The 21179-nt window shown below is 40.0% G+C and overlaps 1 protein-coding gene across 1 annotated transcript; it reads right to left on the reverse strand.

Annotated features, from left to right (window-relative positions):
• Positions 1 to 1003: 1003 nt before the first annotated feature.
• On the reverse strand, positions 1004 to 16968 carry LOC131957417 (lysosomal proton-coupled steroid conjugate and bile acid symporter SLC46A3). Its single transcript, XM_059322215.1, has 9 exons — positions 16763 to 16968; positions 11020 to 11464; positions 9997 to 10291; positions 6899 to 7098; positions 5509 to 5704; positions 4596 to 4821; positions 2902 to 2985; positions 2059 to 2212; positions 1004 to 1128 (listed from the first exon to the last, which is right to left on the reverse strand). Exons 2-9 carry the CDS (start codon positions 11370 to 11372, stop codon positions 1044 to 1046), a joined length of 1593 nt encoding a protein of 530 aa, XP_059178198.1. The 5' UTR covers positions 11373 to 11464; positions 16763 to 16968; the 3' UTR covers positions 1004 to 1043.
• Between the last annotated feature and the right edge of the window lie 4211 nt (positions 16969 to 21179).

Consider the following 21179-nt stretch of genomic DNA (forward strand, 5'->3'; position numbering starts at 1 on the left):
TTGAGACGATCCTGGCTACGCCTCTGCCGTATATAATACTTATATATGAAATTGCATCAATCTAGCTGTAACGGTACTCAAGTTATCGTGTTTACACACACATATACACACATACACACACAGACATACGGACAAGATTGCAAAATTATGCTTTTCCGACTCAGGGAGGTTTAAAACGTGGAGATTTGAAAAATCTCGATTTTGTTTTGCACGATTACAATACTTTCTTTATATTCTGTATAAGAGAAAGAAACAATGACAATCGATAAAATTATACATTTGTAAAAATTAAAGCTGTTCGGGAACCATCGGTTACACTGATTTTCATATTTTAGTATTGAATATAAGCCTTTGAAAATATTTTAGAATTGTTTTATTAACAGAAATATTTTTAAAAAACTCCCTCAACCCTTTTTTCAAGTCAACTGGAGTGGCCAGGAAAGGTAAAACAATGAAAATCACAACATTTGTTTTCCATGATAAAAATACACAATAGTGATCTATGTAGTATAACCTAGTAGTTTATTTATATTAAATAATATAACATATCCTATCACAAGCACAAACATATTTAATAAATAACTATCCATTGCTGTATGTACAAATGTATGTACATTATGTCCCTGAGTAAATCATAGAATCTATCACACATTTATCACATATTATTCATTTGCATTCAACAAATCTCAAACACAGTATGTTCAAACTGTTACATGTTTTCCGAGGTCTGGTAATGCCCAACACCTTACAAAATGATGCCATGTAGAAAGATTGGATATTATGGTACCAATGACTAGTAGATAACCAATTTGATATTCTGTACTTAATGTGTACGGTCTAGGCCCAACTACATAATTATTCATAATTATAGCTTGCAAAATATGACATTCTATTAGGTTATTCTATCGGACTACTGGTATATATATATATATATATATATATATATATATATATATATATATATATATATATATATATATATATATATATATATATATATGGAATGCGTAGCTGCACGTGACCACGCTGTTCTAAAAATAGCATCAGTTCACGCTCCCGTATGTTTTGACAACCATTTCCTTCGATGTGACAGCATTAGTATGGGCTCGCCATATCACGTGGTAGATACTGAAAAAAAAGAAAACAAATCAATTTTATGAACTAAAGTGTGCTAAAGAGGCGTATACATTCGACTCAAAGTGTTGAATGCATCGAAACGCAAAACGTAGGTGAAGTAGAGCCAACGTGTTAGCCTGGTCGCCGGTACAATTTTTACATAAAATAAAATTGTTTTAAACCACACGAGCTAGCTTAGCCATTTTTCTTTTACATTTTCCGCTATAAAATAAAACAACAAATTTTTTTTTTGCCTTTTTAAAAATTACGTTAAATTACAGAAAATACTAAAACATCAAAAACAGCTAATCTCAAATAAAGTCCCTGAAAAATCAACCAGTTAGGTTTTAAAAAAACACACCATTTCGAGAATATTCACGGCCGAGTTCATGAGAAACATCTCTATTGTTTTGTGGCTAGCAGGGACGTAGCTGCTTTAGAATAGAACCAACAAACCTGAGTGTTCATGGCTCACAGGGTTGTAGCTGCTTTAGAATAGAACCAACAAACCTGAGTGTTCATGGCTCACAGGGTTGTAGCTGCTTTAGAATAGAACCAACAAACCTGAGTGTTCATGGCTCACAGGGTTGTAGCTGCTTTAGAATAGAACCAACAAACCTGAGTGTTCATGGCTCACAGGGTTGTAGCTGCTTTAGAATAGAACCAACAAACCTGAGTGTTCATGGCTCACAGGGTTGTAGCTGCTTTAGAATAGAACCAACAAACCTGAGTGTTCATGGCTCACAGGGTTGTAGCTGCTTTAGAATAGAACCAACAAACCTGAGTGTTCATGGCTCACAGGGTTGTAGCTGCTTTAGAATAGAACCAACAAACCTGAGTGTTCATGGCTCACAGGGTTGTAGCTGCTTTAGAATAGAACCAACAAACCTGAGTGTTCATGGCTCACAGGGACGTAGCTGCTTTAGAATAGAACCAACAAACCTGAGGGTCACGGTGACCACAACGAAGAAGCCAGCAATGACCAGGTACGTCAGGCCCCGATACACCCCCAGCGACGCCCTGTACAGCGATAAGGCCGGGGCGCCCACTGCAAAGCTGATACTCTCACACACGCCCATTAGGGCGAACAGCGACCCTGGGGAAGAACGAACAATTCTTGTATTGTAAACAGCGACCCTGGGGAAGAACGAACAATTCTTGTATTGTAAACAGCGACCCTGGGGAAGAAGGAACAATTCTTGTATTGTAAACAGTGACCCTGGGGAAGAAGGAACAATTCTTGTATTGTAAAGAGCGACCCTGGGGAAGAAGGAACAATTCTTGTATTGTAAACAGCGACCCTATGGAAGAACGAACAATTCTTGTATTGTAAACAGCGACCCTGAAGATATACGATTAACTCTCCCCACATTTTTTAATGTCGTACGTTTTGTTGCTTCACTATTCGCCGTTTGTGTTGCGTTTAGCGTGAAATATGCGTTTAAGTTCGTCCAAATTTATTTACAATTATGACTAATTATTAACCCCCTCTCCCCATTTTCACACAAGTTTTTTCCACGTAAAACTAAGACCTCATCATAAAATGACGTTGCTGTTTAACCGGCTTTTCCTCATTTTTTTCTTTTTAAGTATTATTTCAGTAAGGGGATATAACCAGGCTAAAATATTTCGTAATAAATATTACTTGAGTATTTTCCCCTTGACCATTAATTCACAATTTTACTTTAGGAAGTCGAAAATCCCAATATTTAATTAAAAAAAATATTTAAAAATAAGAAAAAAAAATGTCGCCAGAGAAGGTAAGATTAGTGACGTCATTGTTACCTTGCGGCTCAGCTCCGATGAGCCGCGAAGTCTCCCCTCTGATGATTCCAACAGGTAGGGTCTGGCCGATGGACAGGAGTATAACTGAAAGGGAAAATACGATTGGTCAGATGGACAGGAGTATAATTGAAAGGGAAAATACGATTGGTCAGATGGACAGGAGTATAACTGAAAGGGAAAATACGATTGGTCAGATGGACAGGAGTATAACTGAAAGGGAAAATACGATTGGTCAGATGGACAGGAGTATAACTGAAAGGGAAAATACGATTGGTCAGATGGACAGGAGTAGAACTGAAAGGGAAAATACGATGGTCAGATGGACAGGAGTATAACTGAAAGGGAAAATACAATGGTCAGATGGACAGGAGTATAGCTGAAAGGGAAAATACGATTGGTCAGATGGACAGGAGTATAACTGAAAGGGAAAATACAATGGCCAGATGGACAGGAGTATAACTGAAAGGGAAAATACGATTGGTCAGATGGACAGGAGTATAACTGAAAGGGAAAATACGATTGGTAAGATGGACAGGAGTATAACTGAAAGGGAAAATACAATGGTCAGATGGACAAGAGTATAACTGAAAGGGAAAATACAATGGTCAGATGGACAGGAGTATAACTGAAAGGGAAGATACAATGGTCAGATGGACAGGAGTATAACTGAAAGGGAAAATACGATTGGTCAGTCTGTAATGCAAATATCAGCCTAATGAACAATATGTAATGCTAATCTCGCAAATTATCAACTTTAAAAGAAACATTGAACAGCTTCTAGGTAAGACTATTCAAAAATACTTTTTTTAAAAATAAATAAAAAAATATATATAAACAACATGTAATGGGTATTTTTAAAAACAATATAGTGTAGTATTTAAAATATTTATTTATTTTAATTGAATGTAATCAGTTTTTATCTTTATCGAATTAAAAGAGCACATTCAGCTGAAAAACGCTGATTTATATCGTCATGACTTCAGGGTAAATGTTGATGTTAATAAAGATTAAAGTATATAATCTAGCGGAGAGATGGTACCTGGGTATGTAGGCTAGCGAGGAGGTGGCTGCTAGCTAGTTGGGAGGTGGCTGCTAGCTAGTGAGGAGGTGGCTGCTAGCTAGTGGGGAGGTGGCTGCTAGCTAGTGGGGAGATGGCTGCTAGCTAGTGGGGAGATGGCTGCTAGCTAGTGGGGAGATGGCTGCTAGCTAGTGGGGAGATGGCTGCTAGCTAGTGGGGAGGTGGCTGCTAGCTAATGGGGAGGTGGCTGCTAGCTAGTGGGGAGGTGGCTGCTAGCTAGTGGGGAGATGGCTGCTAGCTAGTGGGGAGGTGGCTGCTAGCTAGTGGGGAGGTAGCTGCTAGCTAGTGGGGAGGTGGCGGCTTGCTAGTGGGGAGGTGGCTGCTAGCTAGTGGGGAGGTGGCTGCTAGCTAGTGGGGAGGTAGCTGCTAGCTAGTGGGGAGGTGGCTGCTAGCTAGTGGGGAGGTGGCTGCTACCTAGTGGGGAGGTGGCTGCTAGCTAGTGGGGAGGTGGTTGCTAGCTAGTTGGGAGGTGGCTGCTAGCTAGTGGGGAGGTGGCTGCTAGCTAGTGGGGAGGTGGCTGCTACCTAGTGGGGAGGTGGCTGCTAGCTAGTGGGGAGGTGGTTGCTAGCTAGTTGGGAGGTGGCTGCTAGCTAGTGGGGAGGTGGCTGCTACCTACTCGAGTAAATCTCCGCGTCGTTTGAGGCCAGGGCAAACATGACGGAGGAGCCGACGGCCGAGAGGGTGCCTAGCACCCCCAGCACCATCCCGGGGAGGCGCCCGATCAGCAGAGGCACCGCCAGGATGACAAACAAGCTGTAGGCAATCTCCTGTCCAGTCTGGAACCAACCAATCTTGACGGCATCCCAGCAGAACGGGTTGTTCATCAGGTACAGGCTTTTTACCTGGGGTTGGGGTGAGGGAATCAAAGAACAAGAATTTCATAAGTGTCAGGTTATTTCAACTTACTGGATACATTTCCCACTTGATGCCCACAAATCAACCATTCAGCCATTGAATGCTCAAAGCAAATATTAAATGTCCACAAATCAACCATTAAATGTCCACAAATCAACCATTAAATGTCCACAAATCAACCATTAAATGTCCACAAATCAACCACTAAATGTCCATAAATCAACAATTGAATGCTCAAAGCAAACATTAAATGTCCGCAAATCAACCATTAAATGCCCACAAATCAATCATTAAATGTCCACAAGTCAACAATTAAATGTCCACAAATCAACCATAAAATGTCCACAAATCAACCATTGAATGCTCAAAGCAAACATTAAATGTCCACAAATAAACCATTAAATGTCCACAAATCCACCATTAAATGTCCACAAATAAACCATTGAATAATCAAATCAAACATTAAATGTCCCCTAATCAACTAATAAATTTCCACAAATCAACCATTAAATGTCCACAAATCAACCATTAAATGTCCATAAATCCACCATTAAATGCCCACAAATCCACCATTAAATGCCCACAAATCCACCATTAAATGCCAACAAATCCACCATTAAATGCCCAGGAACCAACCACCAGATGCCCATACGATACAATGCCCTTTTACTGACCTTCGAAATGCCCACCAAGGCGCCGATATATACAAAGAAAGAAAAGAGCGCCAGCCCCACCATCTGTTTGACCCTCCGTTCCAGAGTTTTGTGGAAAGGCGACGTCACATTTTTCAAATACGTTCTCATGGACCAGCCCTCCCTCCCGTGGGTGAGGCTTGGGCGACGGTCGGGGAGGCAAAATGACAGAATGAGGCTGTAGAACAGATCACGTGATAGGACTTGGTCAGCTAGAGACGAACGAAACACACAACACGATGTGATCGGGACAAATTAGGACCCATGAAAATTAAATTTAAAACTAATGAAGTTTAACTTGATGTCGGATCTCTAAGGTTTTAATGATGTTTAATTTTATTCGTCCTTATACACTGCCCTCTCTCAACCCTCCCTCCCTTCTAATTAAATATTGGTATAAATAGTGCCATTGACGATCCGTAGTAAATTTTATATGTTTCTTGACATCGGAGCAGTCAGCATTATGCCCAGCAGCCTTTACTTTCTCTGCCATGAGTCAGGTACCCATCAGAGGGACGTCCTATAGCTACGTTCGTAAACCGAACTCGGGATTTGCGGGTAAGCAGTTGTGCGCACTTTCATCCGACCACGCCAACCAACTGCTCTTTGTTGTAGGGAGATTGAATTATTTATTTGATAATTTCTTTACATCGAACAAAAAATTTAGATGAATATTTTATAGCATAATTTTGATTTCGCATCAAGGAAATATCTTTTATTTCGTTTAATGTAGATAATATACAGTATTGTACGTTATGCCTGTAGAAAGTTCTGTAAAATGTCTGTAAAAATGTCGGTGATAACATCTGTAACAAACTTTAAGTCTGTAAAATGTATGAAGAAATTGGTTTAAAAGGGTGTAAAAATGTTTGTAAATGTGTCTATGATATGTCTGTAAAATATCAGAAAATATCTAAACAATAGTGTGTAAAACGTCTGTAAAATATCCGTAAAATATCTGTAAAATGTCTGTAAAATGTGTGTAAAGTATCTAAAAAATAGTCTGTAAAATGTCTGTAAAATATCCGTAAAATGTCTGTGAAATGTCTGTAAAATGTCTGTAAAATTTCCGTAAAATGTCCGTAAAATGTCCGTAAAATGTCTGTAAAATGTCTGTAAAATGTCAGTAAAATGTCAGTAAAATGTCAGTAAAATATCTGTAAAATGTCTGTAAAATGTCTGTAAAATGTCTGTAAAGTGTCAGTAAAATGTCAGTAAAGTGTCAGTAAAATGTCAGTAAAATGTCTGTAAATTGTCAGTAAAATGTCAGTAAAATATCTGTAAAATGTCTGTAAAATGTCTGTAAAATGTCTGTAAAATGTCTGTAAAATGTCTGTAAAATGTCTGTAAACATGTCTGTAAAATGCCCTACCTAATTGCCATGAAGCCGGCTGACATGAGTGATGGAATCAGGTACCCTGTGGACACAATCAGCTGACCAGTGGCGTAGTACAGAATGCCAGACACGACACCTTTGGCACCTTCCAGGAAAGACAGCCAGACGGTCCGTCGGTGGTCACGTGGTGTCAGGTCAGACAGGTACAGATGGGTCACTATGAAACATCCAGCTATCTGCAAGACAGGTAGAGATGGGTCACTATGAAACACCCGGCTATCTGCAAGACAGGTACAGATGGGTCACTATGAAACACCCGGCTATCTGCTAGATAGGTAGAGATGGGTCACTATGAAACACCCGGCTATGGGTCACTATGAAACACACAGCTATCTGCAATACGGGTAGAAATGGGTCACTATGAAACACCCGGCTATGGGTCACTATGAAACACCCGGCTATCTGCAAGACAGGTAGAGATGGGTCACTATGAAACACCCGGCTATGGGTCACTATAAAACACCCGGCTATCTGCAAGACAGGAACAGATGGGTCACTATGAAACACCCGGCTATGGGTCACTATGAAACACCCGGCTATCTGCAAGACAGGTAGAGATGGGTCACTATGAAACACCCAGCTATCTGCAAGACAGGTAGAGAAGGGTCACTATGAAAGACCCGGAATAAATGGGTCACTATCAATTAAAATAAGGTGCTAACCGGAGCCGATTCAAACAAAAAGACAATTGAAAATAAAATCCCAAAAATAGCAAACAAAAAATTTGTTTTGTAATCAACCCAATAAATAGTTGTCAACAGTGTTAACACGGAAAACGTCACAAAATGTGACAAAAAAGACACCCTCTACTTCACACACAGTCTAGTTACATTCCCACACAACTGATACCATCTGCTCTACACCATCTACTTACATGCCATCTGCTCTACACCACCTACTACATCCCCACACAACTTATACCATCTGCTCTACACCACTTACTTACATGCCATCTGCTCTACACCACCTACTTACATCTCCACACAACTTATACCATCTGCTCTACACCACCTACTTACATCTCCACACAACTTATACCATCTGCTCTACACCACCTACTTACATCCCCACACAACTGATACCATCTGCTCTACACCACCTACTTACATCCCCACACAACTGATACCATCTGCTCTACACCACCTACTTACATCCCCACACAACTGATACCATCTGCTCTACACCACCTACTTACATCCCCACACAACTGATACCATCTGCTCTACACCACCTACTTACATCCCCACACAACTGATACCATCTGCTCTACACCACCTACTTACATCCCCACACAACTGATACCATCTGCTCTACACCACCTACTTACATCACCACACAACTTATACCATCTGCTCTACACCACCTACTTACATCCCCACACAACTTATACCATCTGCTCTACACCACCTACTTACATCACCACACAACTTATACCATCTGCTCTACACCACCTACTTACATCACCACACAACGTATACCATCTGCTCTACACCACCTACTTACATCACCACACAACTTATATCATCTGCTCTACACCACCTACTTACATCCCCACACAACTGATACCATCTGCTCTACACCACCTACTTACATCCCTACACAACTGATACCATCTGCTCTACACCACCTACTTACATCACCACACAACTTATACCATCTGCTCTACACCACCTACTTACATCACCACACAACGTATACCATCTGCTCTACACCACCTACTTACATCACCACACAACTTATATCATCTGCTCTACACCACCTACTTACATCCCCACACAACTGATACCATCTGCTCTACACCACCTACTTACATCCCTACACAACTGATACCATCTGCTCTACACCACCTACTTACATCCCCACACAACTGATACCATCTGCTCTACACCACCTACTTACATTCCCACACAACTGATACCATCTGCTCTACACCACCTACTTACATCCCCACACAACTGATACCTCTACACCACCTACTTACATCCCCACACAACTGATAGCATCTGCTCTACACCACCTACTTACATCCCCACACAACTGATACCTCTACACCACCTACTTACATGCACACACATCTGACACCATCTGCTCTACACCACCTACTTACATCCCCACACAACTGATACCATCTGCTCTACACGACTTACTTACATCCCCACACAACTGATACCATCTGCTCTACACCACCTACTTACATCCCCAAACAACTGATACCATCTGCTCTACTCCACATACTTACATCCCCCACAACTGATACCATCTGCTCTACACCGCCTACTTACATCCCCACACAACTGATACCATCTGCTCTACACCACCTACTTACATGCCCACACAACTGATACCATCTGCTCTACACCACCTACTTACATCCCCACACAACTGATACCATCTGCTCTACACCACCTACTTACATCCCCACACAACTGATACCATCTGCTCTACACCACCTACTTACATCCCCACACAACTGATACCATCTGCTCTACACCACCTACTTACATCCCCACACAACTGATACCATCTGCTCTACACCACCTACTTACATCCCCACACAACTGATACCATCTGCTCTACACCACCTACTTACATCCCCACACAACTGATACCATCTGCTCTACACCACCTACTTACATCCCCACACAACTGATACCATCTGCTCTACACCACCTACTTACATCCCCACACAACTGATACCATCTGCTCTACACCACCTACTTACATCCCCACACAACTGATACCATCTGCTCTACACCACCTACTTACATCCCCACACAACTTATACCATCTGCTCTACTCCACATACTTACATCCCCACACAACTGATACCATCTGCTCTACACCACCTACTTACATCCCCACACAACTTATACCATCTGCTCTACTCCACATACTTACATCCCCACACAACTGATACCATCTGCTCTACACCACCTACTTACATCCCCACACAACTGATACCATCTGCTCTACACCACCTACTTACATCCCCACACAACTGATACCATCTGCTCTACACCACCTACTTACATCCCCACACAACTGATACCATCTGCTCTACACCACCTACTTACATTCCCGCCAAGTCCCTCCACGGCGTATCCCACGTACAAGAACTTGAGGTCCAGGTTCCAGAACACGATGACCGGCAGCAGGGCGTTCTTGACCATGCAGCAGAAAGTGGGCAGTGCCAGCAGGAAGTTCCGACTGACCAGGGTCGAGATGGCGCCAATCAGCAGACATCCCATGATGCCCAGACAGGCGGAGATCAAGGACAGGTTCAGCATCAGCTCTGACGACATATCCTGGATGGCCTGAGTCAACTGGTCAGCTGTAGAGTTCCCTGACGTCTGGTTGACACACGGCTGGCTGGAACATAATGGAATTCTGTAGCCGGTTACTCATTCATTATGTTAATTTCAATCTTAACACACACCCCCTGGTTGTAAGCTGTGTACATTTATCCCTGCTGGTGGGTAAGGGATATAAACATACAGACACGAGAATTAGGAAATATCCCCTCTACCATCAAAACACGCTAGCCGCACCTCTTGCTTGATACATTTAAAAACTAATACCCAACTATATTTCGATTTCGAGTCGATCCTCGATGGAAACTCAATTAGAAGTTAATCTAATTAGTTTCATTAATAATCATCTGGTCTTTAACGAAGTCAATGTGTAATGTCATCAATCAGATTTATGTTTCTTAAGACTAATGAATATCAACTTTCTACCGTCCCAGATAAGCTACCAGCCCAGACATGCTTTCATTCACAACATGCTAATATCCACAAACATCTACCACCCAGAAGCGCTTACAATCCAAACCATGCTACCTCCCAAAACCATACTACCGACCAAATGAAGCTACCTTCCCCAAACTGCTACCTCCCACAAACTGCATCCAACCAAACATGCTACCTCCCACAACCAGCTACATTTCACACACTGCTACCTTCGCCCAACCTGCTACCTCCCCTATCCTGCTACCTCTCACAACCTGCTACCATTAAAAAAAGCTACCGCCTAGTAGAAGATGACTTACAACACCTGTCCATCAAATTCTAAAAGACACAAATTACAGTTTGAGATACCTTGAAGTCTGCTCGCTAGCATTGCCCAGTAAAGCTGTCGAGTACCGCTGGTAGATGTACTGTTCTATCAACGGTGAGAAAATACGGTAGGCGGCGCTGACAAACAGCGAATAAATGTTTAGTAAGATAAAGGGAAGTAACTCAATGGAACCCTTTGGTGTAAACTCGCTGGAGTCGTGTCCCTTTTGGTGATGTGATATTCCTGTGTTGTGATTCTTGATCAGGCTTTCTGTTGACGACGTGTAGTCGTCGTCCTTGATGCTGTGGTGGACGGAGGCGGCTGTTGTGGGCGGCTGTCCAGTGTTTTCGTAGTCGTCGGCTGCAGATATTTTTCTGTGCGAGGTGGTTGCCATGACGAAGCGAGGGAGACAACGCTTAGCAACGAATTATTCCCCATTCAAGATAAGCCATTGTCGAACACGTTTTCCTGACTCTAGAAAATTTTCTGTGAAAGACAAAATAAAATACTTAAAAAAAACTTTTTAAAAAACCACGTTTTTCTTGTGGACTAAAAGGTAGAAAATAAAATTTTCTTTTGTGCTTCCTCGAGCTGTGCAGGTTCTTGTGATGACTGACAAAAAACGTGGGTACGTTCACCATCAAATTTCCCGACCCATCTGCCCGACCCACGTTTTTTGTCAGTCATCACAAGAACCTGCACAGCTCGAGGAAGCACAAAAGAAAATTTTATTTTCTACCTTTTAGTCCACAAGAAAAACGTGGTTTTTTTAAAAGTTTTTTTTAAGTATTTTATTTTCTCCTTTTTAGTCCGTTGCTACACATGAAAAACGTGGTTTTTAAAAAAAGTGTTTATAAATACACGGACTAAAAACTTGAGCGACCAGGATTCGAACCTGGGTTGTCGCGGCCACAACGCGAAGTACTAACCACTATACGATCACGGCCAGCGCGCTCACATCGATTGGGGGCCGAAGTAACTGGGTCAATAGGCCTCCAGTCTTGTCGGTATCTTTAGAAATCATGTCCTCAATTTTATGGTCCTTGGGGCGTAATTAAATTAAGCTAATTACGGTCACTAATTGCTAGTTTTTATGATTGCATCTAAAATTATTAGGCGAAAGTAGCATGCATGCCAAATTTCAGGTCTATAGAGCAATCAGAAGTGGGCTAATTTTCGATGTCAATTTTAACAACAAACATCCAAACAAACAAACAAACGCGAAGCTGAGTTAAGAATAAAATAAAATACTTAAAAAAAACTTTTTAAAAAACCACGTTTTTCTTGTGGACTAAAAAGTAGAAAATAAAATTTTCTTTTGTGCTTCCTCGAGCTGTGCAGGTTCTTGTGATGACTGACAAAAAACGTGGGTACGTTCACCATCAAATTTCCCGACCCATCTGCCCGACCCACGTTTTTTGTCAGTCATCACAAGAACCTGCACAGCTCGAGGAAGCACAAAAGAAAATTTTATTTTCTACTTTTTAGTCCACAAGAAAAACGTGGTTTTTTAAAAAGTTTTTTTTAAGTATTTTATTTTCTCCTTTTTAGTCCGTTGCTACACAGGAAAAACGTGGTTTTTAAAAAAGTGTTTATAAATACACGGACTAAAAACTTGAGCGACCAGGATTCGAACCTGGGTTGTCGCGGCCACAACGCGAAGTACTAACCACTATACGATCACGGCCAGCGCGCTCACATCGATTGGGGCCGAAGTAACTGGGTCAATAGGCCTCCAGTCTTGTCGGTATCTTTAGAAATCATGTCCTCAATTTTATGGTCCTTGGGGCGTAATTAAATTAAGCTAATTACGGTCACTAATTGCTAGTTTTTATGATTGCATCTGAAATTGTTAGGCGAAAGTAGCATGCATGCCAAATTTCAGGTCTATAGAGCAATCAGAAGTGGGCTAATTTTCGATGTCAATTTTAACAACAAACATCCAAACAAACAAACAAACGCGAAGCTGAGTTAAGAAAAACGTGTTAATACTTAAAAAAAACTTTTTAAAAAACCACGTTTTTCTTGTGGACTAAAAAGTAGAAAATAACTATTTACATACATTTGATGAAAAAAAACGTGGGTACGTTCACCATCAAATTTCCCGACCCATCTGCCCGACCCACGTTTTTTTTCATCAAATGTATGTAAATAGTTATTTTCTACTTTTTAGTCCACAAGAAAAACGTGGTTTTTTAAAAAGTTTTTTTTAAGTATTTTATTTTCTCCTTTTTAGTCCGTTGCTACACATGAAAAACGTGGTTTTTAAAAAAGTTTTTTATATAGTTTATTTTCTACTTTATCTAATGACTTGATTAAGTATGAATTGACTAAGTGTTTATAAATACACGGACTAAAAAAATCTTGAGCGACCAGGATTCGAACCTGGGTTGTCGCGGCCACAACGCGAAGTACTAACCACTATACGATCACGGCCAGCGCGCTCACATCGATTGGGGCCGAAGTAAGTGTGTCTATAAGCCTCCAGTCTTGTCGGTATCTTTAGAAATCATGTCCTCAATTTTATGGTCCTTTGGGCGTAATTAAATTAAGCTAATTACGGTCTCTAATTGCTAGTTTTTATGATTGCATCTGAAATTGTTAGGCGAAAGTAGCCTGCATGCCAAATTTCAGAACTATAGAACAATCAGAAGTGGGCTAATTTTCGATGTCAATTTTAACAACAAACAAATCCACACATCCACAAACGCGAAGCTGAGTTAAGAAAAACGTGTTAAAAACGTGTTAAAATAAAATACTTAAAAAAAAACTTTTTAAAAAACCACGTTTTTCTTGTGGACTAAAAAGTAGAAAATAAAATTTTCTTTTGTGCTTCCTCGAGCTGTGCAGGTTCTTGTGATGACTGACAAAAAACGTGGGTACGTTCACCATCAAATTTCCCGACCCATCTGCCCGACCCACGTTTTTTGTCAGTCATCACAAGAACCTGCACAGCTCGAGGAAGCACAAAAGAAAATTTTATTTTCTACTTTTTAGTCCACCAGAAAAACGTGGTTTTTTAAAAAGTTTTTTTTTAAGTATTTTATTTTCTCCTTTTTAGTCCGTTGCTACACATGAAAAACGTGGTTTTTAAAAAAGTGTTTATAAATACACGGACTAAAAACTTGAGCGACCATGATTCGAACCTGGGTTGTCGCGGCCACAACGCGAAGTACTAACCACTATACGATCACGGCCAGCGCGCTCACATCGATTGGGGCCGAAGTAACTGGGTCAATAGGCCTCCAGTCTTGTCGGTATCTTTAGAAATCATGTCCTCAATTTTATGGTCCTTGGGGCGTAATTAAATTAAGCTAATTACGGTCACTAATTGCTAGTTTTTATGATTGCATCTGAAATTGTTAGGCGAAAGTAGCATGCATGCCAAATTTCAGGTCTATAGAGCAATCAGAAGTGGGCTAATTTTCGATGTCAATTTTAACAACAAACATCCAAACAAACAAACAAACAAACGCGAAGCTGAGTTAAGAAAAACGTGTTAATAAAAATTGAACTACTGCTGAGACATATTTATGTGTAGCTGAACCTGAATTAAGATGTCGAAAGAGATCTAGAATAGTTTAGGTAACAGTGGTGGCCTGTTTGCTGTAAATTACACGTCTGAGGCAATGAAACAAAAACAGTAAAAAGACAATAAAAATAAAGAAAAAACATTTGTATGTTAATGTTTGTGTAAATTATGTTTTACTTAACATATAAACTTTATAAGAGAAAAAAAAAAAACAATCAAACAGGGAATGGGCTAATGTTATTTTTAGCTTCTTTAAAAAAAATGTAGGTCATACAAGTAAAGTGTTAAGCTTTTAAATACCTTTCATGATGTTTATTTCGGATAAGGTTTGAATACATTTGATCAAGCCCTAACCTTGCCCTAAATATAACCCAAATTATAAACTTTACACTATATCTAGCCTAGCCTACATATTTATCTCACTTTGAGATAAAAATGATACTTTTTAGATTTTAAAACAAAAAAGAAAAAGAAAAAGTATGGTAATTTTAAAATCATCAATGTACTGCAATGTGAAGTGAAAATTAAGTGAACATAAGTAAACATAGAAAACATAAAATAAGCATAAACATTGTTTATTTTAGCCAAATACCGAGCGTACTTTTTATGAGATTTTACTTGATTCTTCGTATTTAATTAACATTACACAACTGACCCATGTCCTTCACATAACACAACTGACCACATGTAGTCACATAACACAACTGACGTCATGTCCTTCACATAACACAACTGACCCATGTCCGTCACATAACACAACTGACCCATGTCCGTCACATAACACAACTGACCCAGTCCCTTCACATAACACAACTGACCCATGTCCGTCACATAACACAACTGACGTCATGTCCATCACATAACACAACTGACCCATGTCCGTCACATAACACAACTGACCACCATGTCCGTCACATAACACAACTGACCCATGTCCGTCACATAACACAACTGACCCATGTCCGTCACATAACACAACAGACCCATGTCCGTCACATAACACAACTGACGTCATGTCCGTCACATAACACAACTGACCCATGTCCGTCACATAACACAACTGACCCATGTACGTCACATAACACAACTGACCCATGTACGTCACATAACACAACTGACCCATGTACGTCACATAACACAACTGACGTCATGTCCGTCACATAACACAACTGACCCATGTCCGTCACATAACACAACTGAACCATGTCCGTCACATAACACAACTGACGTCATGTCCGTCACATATCACCTGACCCATGTCCGTCACATAACACATCTGACCCATGTCCGTCACATAACACAATTGGCCCCATGTCCGTCACATAACACAACTGACGTCATGTCCTTCACATAACACAACTGACGTCATGTCCATCACATAACACAACTGACCCATGTCCGTCACATAACACAACTGACCCCATGTACGTCACATAACACAACTGACGTCATGTCCGTCACATAACACAACTGACCCATGTACGTCACATAACACAACTGACCCATGTCCGTCACATAACACAACTGACGTCATGTCCATCACATAACACAACTGACCCATGTCCGTCACATAACACAACTGACCCATGTACGTCACATAACACAACTGACCCATGTCCGTCACATAACACAACTGACGTCATGTCCATCACATAACACAACTGACCCATGTCCGTCACATAACACAACTGACGTCATGTCCATCACATAACACAACTGACCCATGTCCGTCACATAACACAACTGACCCCAGTCCCTTCACATAACACAGTTGACCCCAGTCCCTTCACATAACACAATTGACCCATGTCCGTCACATAACAAAACTAACCCCAGGACGTGGGAAAGTAGCGTTATGTGATAGAGATCTGATGATGGACTATGATATAATTGGATATCTAATTAAGCGAATTTTAATTAATAAAAATAACATTGCTGTATAAAGTACTGTTTATGTCATGGTGGGGAGGGGTAGGGCTAAGATGCTCTTTTTTGAGGGGTGGGTCTATAGTAATCAATACAAACTTTACTGTGAGCGGTGGGTCTACAGTAATCAATACAAACTTTACTGTGAGGGGTGGGTAATAGTAATCAATACAAACTATACTGTGAGGGGTTTGGTTATAGTAATCAATACAAACTATACTGTGATTGGTGTAAACGGGAATCAATACAAACTTTACTGTGATTGGTGTATAAGGGAATCAATACAAGCGCACGGGCGATAACTCAGTCACAGGTGCCAGACTTACCTGTCGTCATAGAACTCCAGGTACCCACAGTCCCACGAGAACTCCACCCTCGGGCCGCCGTCGAGTTGTTGTACACCAAGATCACATGACCAGTGTGACAGACCAACAAAAGTCCCGTGTGACAGATGTAGGATAGATACAGTCGAATGTCGGCCAGTCATAGCTATTTAAACGACAAGCGTCAAGATAAAACAAAACTTAAATCGGGGTCAAGGTTACGGTTGTGTTGATGTTATCCAGGCCTACCAGAACACGGAAAACATGTTGAAGTACAGGTCGAATGATCGAATCCCAGCTAGACAAGCCAGTTTTGTCGTGTCGATGCTGATTAGACGTAACGTGACCTCGATATGTAAGTGTTTTGGAGGAGACAATAACGTTAGGCTATTTATAAATCAGGGGACGGCATAACGTTGGCTGACCTCGTTTTATCAGATATAGGACTGTGTTCCATGTAGAAAAAAGAAAGTGACGAATGCAGTGGCTAAACAGATCAGCAGGAGGGGAGGACCGTGTGCATTAGAAGACTGGATGTGGGGGGGGGGGGGGAGGGGGGTATATCAAAAGTAGAGGAAACTAGTGAGACTCTTAAATACAGTTCTGAAAAATATTTAATTATGTCTTCCAGTTTTATATTAGTAAGAAATATATTATGTTAAAGAAAAAGTTTTGTATACTGATTCTACAAAATATTTTATGTTTTTATAATTCTAAATATATTTTAAGTGTATATGCTATAAATATAAACCATGACAACATTTTCGGAATCTTTTTGGATATATAAATGCAGTTGCACCAAAATATTTTACAACTTAGAAATATCAACAGTAACAGCCCCGATAAAAATAGCATGCAGCAATCATAAACGCCAGTAGTAAAATAAACACTGACTCAGCTATAACCTCTAGTCAAAGCAACAACCAACGAGTTGTCACAAGCAAGAAATGCAATTCCCACCTCTTCAGAAACTAACCAATCCCAAGCTAAAAACCACAGGCAAATATGGCTACACACATGCCACCATTTAGGTAACAACACTTCAGCCAACTAAAAATTCCAACAACATATATCTGAATAATCAATACCACAGCAATAACCAAGTTAAACACAAACACAAATCTTCAGTACCAAAACAAACACAATCTCAGAACTATCGCTCAATAACGAAAGCAAAACTGACAAAGAATATCGACATAACGTCGATAACTCACAGAAAATTGAAAGAACTCTCAAGTTACCAAATTCCGTCTACACAAAAAGGCACCAAACAGTCAATCATCAACGCTGTACTATAAATCCAAGACGTTGAGGATATGGTAAGCACAGAGCAAGTAGACATAAGCTGTAGTATCTCCAGGTTATATTTTGACAACGATGAAGACCAGATAAAACATGAGCATCAGTAATTTATAAAATGCTTGTACTAAAAAAATAAAGAATTAAAAGCAGTACTCCCGTGTTATTACAGTGACACTTTTTTCTTCTCACAGGAGCTCTGGAGTAACCACACCAATGAAACGCACCCAGTGAAGAGAAAATTCTGCGAAATCTACTTTCGCATTACACCAGACAACAGTTTACTGACTGAATACACCAATACAACACCAGACAACAGTTTACTGACTGAATACAACAATACAACACCAGACAACAGTTTACTGACTGAATACAACACCAGACAACAGTTTACTGACTGAATACAACACCAGTCAACAGTTTACTGACTAAATACAGCACCAGACAACAGTTTACTGACTGAATACAACAATACAACACCAGACAACAGTTTACTGATTGAATACAACACCAGACAACAGTTTACTGATTGAATACAACACCAGACAACAGTTTACTGATTGAATACAACACCAGACAACAGTTTACTGACTGAATACAACACCAGTCAACAGTTTACTGACTAAATACAGCACCAGACAACAGTTTACTGACTAAATACAGCACCAGACAACAGTTTACTGATTGAATACAACACCAGACAACAGTTTACTGATTGAATACAACACCAGACAACAGTTTACTGATTGAATACAGCACCAGACAACAGTTTACTGACTGAATACAACAATACAACACCAGACAACAGTTTACTGACTAAATACAGCACCAGACAACAGTTTACTGATTGAATACAACACCAGACAACAGTTTACTGATTGAATACAGCACCAGACAACAGTTTACTGATTGAATACAACACCAGACAACAGTTTACTGATTGAATACAACACCAGACAACAGTTTACTGATTGAATACAACACCAGACTACAGTTTACTGACTGAATACAACAATACAACACCAGACAACAGTTTACTGACTAAATACAGCACCAGACAACAGTTTACTGATTGAATACAACACCAGACAACAGTTTACTGATTGAATACAGCACCAGACAACAGTTTACTGATTGAATACAACACCAGACAACAGTTTACTGATTGAATACAACACCAGACAACAGTTTACTGACTGAATACAACACCAGACAACAGTTTACTGATTGAATACAACACCAGACAACAGTTTACTGATTGAATACAACACCAGACAACAGTTTACTGATTGAATACAGCACCAGACAACAGTTTACTGATTGAATACAACACCAGACAACAGTTTACTGATTGAATACAACACCAGACTACAGTTTACTGACTGAATACAACAATACAACACAAGACAACAGTTTACTGACTAAATACAGCACCAGACAACAGTTTACTGATTGAATACAACACCAGACAACAGTTTACTGATTGAATACAACACCAGACAACAGTTTACTGATTGAATACAACACCAGACAACAGTTTACTGATTGAATACAACACCAGACAACAGTTTACTGACTGAATACAACACCAGACAACAGTTTACTGATTGAATACAACACCAGACAACAGTTTACTGATTGAATACAACACCAGACAACAGTTTACTGATTGAATACAGCACCAGACAACAGTTTACTGATTGAATACAACACCAGACAACAGTTTACTGATTGAATACAACACCAGACAACAGTTTACTGATTGAATACAACACCAGACAACAGTTTACTGATTGAATACAACACCAGACAACAGTTTACTGATTGAATACAACACCAGACAACAGTTTACTGATTGAATACAACACCAGACAACAGTTTACTGATTGAATACAGCACCAGACAACAGTTTACTGATTGAATACAACACCAGACAACAGTTTACTGATTGAATACAACACCAGACTACAGTTTACTGACTGAATACAACAATACAACACCAGACAACAGTTTACTGACTAAATACAGCACCAGACAACAGTTTACTGATTGAATACAACACCAGACAACAGTTTACTGATTGAATACAACACCAGACTACAGTTTACTGACTGAATACAACAATACAACACCAGACAACAGTTTACTGACTAAATACAGCACCAGACAACAGTTTACTGATTGAATACAACACCAGACAACAGTTTACTGATTGAATACAACACCAGACTACAGTTTACTGACTGAATACAACAATACAACACCAGACAACAGTTTACTGACTAAATACAGCACCAGACAACAGTTTACTGATTGAATACAACACCAGACAACAGTTTACTGATTGAATACAGCACCAGACAACAGTTTACTGATTGAATACAACACCAGACAACAGTTTACTGATTGAATACAACACCAGACAACAGTTTACTGACTGAATACAACACCAGACAACAGTTTACTGATTGAATACAACACCAGACAACAGTTTACTGACTGAATACACCAGACAACAGTTTACTGACTGAATACAACACCAGACAACAGTTTACTGACTGAATACAACACCAGACAACAGTTTACTGATTGAATACAACACCAGACAACAGTTTACTGATTGAATACAACACCAGACTACAGTTTACTGACTGAATACAACAATACAACACCAGACAACAGTTTACTGATTGAATACAACACCAGACAACAGTTTAGTGACTGAATACAACACCAGACAACAGTTTACTGACTGAATACAAGACAACAGTTTACTGACTGAATACAAGACAACAGTTTACTGACTGAATACAAGACAACAGTTTACTGACTGAATACAAGACAACAGTTTACTGACTGAATACAAGACAACAGTTTACTGACTGAATACAACACCAGACAACAGTTTACTGACTTAATACAACAATGACCGAGATGAAAATACTCAATCCATTAAGGACAAATAACTCGACCACGTAAAACCTTAACGAAAGATAGTACAGAATAACATCAGGACAGTCCAGACCAATCTATACCGACAAGCGGTGCCACAGCCAACTCTAAAACAGGTTGTGACGCCACTGAACGAATGACATGTTATTTCTTGGGTTTGGTGGTTGGA

This window comes from Physella acuta, unplaced genomic scaffold (assembly GCF_028476545.2).
Source record: "Physella acuta isolate Inbredline_101_S28 unplaced genomic scaffold, ASM2847654v3 ptg001239l, whole genome shotgun sequence".
Lineage (NCBI taxonomy): Eukaryota > Metazoa > Mollusca > Gastropoda > Physidae > Physella > Physella acuta.

What these genes read in the sequence shown, in the direction of transcription:
- LOC131957417 (XM_059322215.1), bottom strand. Translation starts at nt 11,372, where the DNA reads ATGGCAACCACCTCGCACAGAAAAATATCTGCAGCCGACGACTACGAA. An exon ending in GCCGGCTTCATGGCAATTAG is followed by an intron (nt 5,705 to 6,898) that starts GTAGGGCATTTT and finishes TCTGTTCTACAG; the next exon opens with CCTCATTCTGTCATTTTGCC. An exon ending in GTGGTCACCGTGACCCTCAG is followed by an intron (nt 1,129 to 2,058) that starts GTTTGTTGGTTC and finishes CTTTTTTTTCAG; the next exon opens with TATCTACCACGTGATATGGC.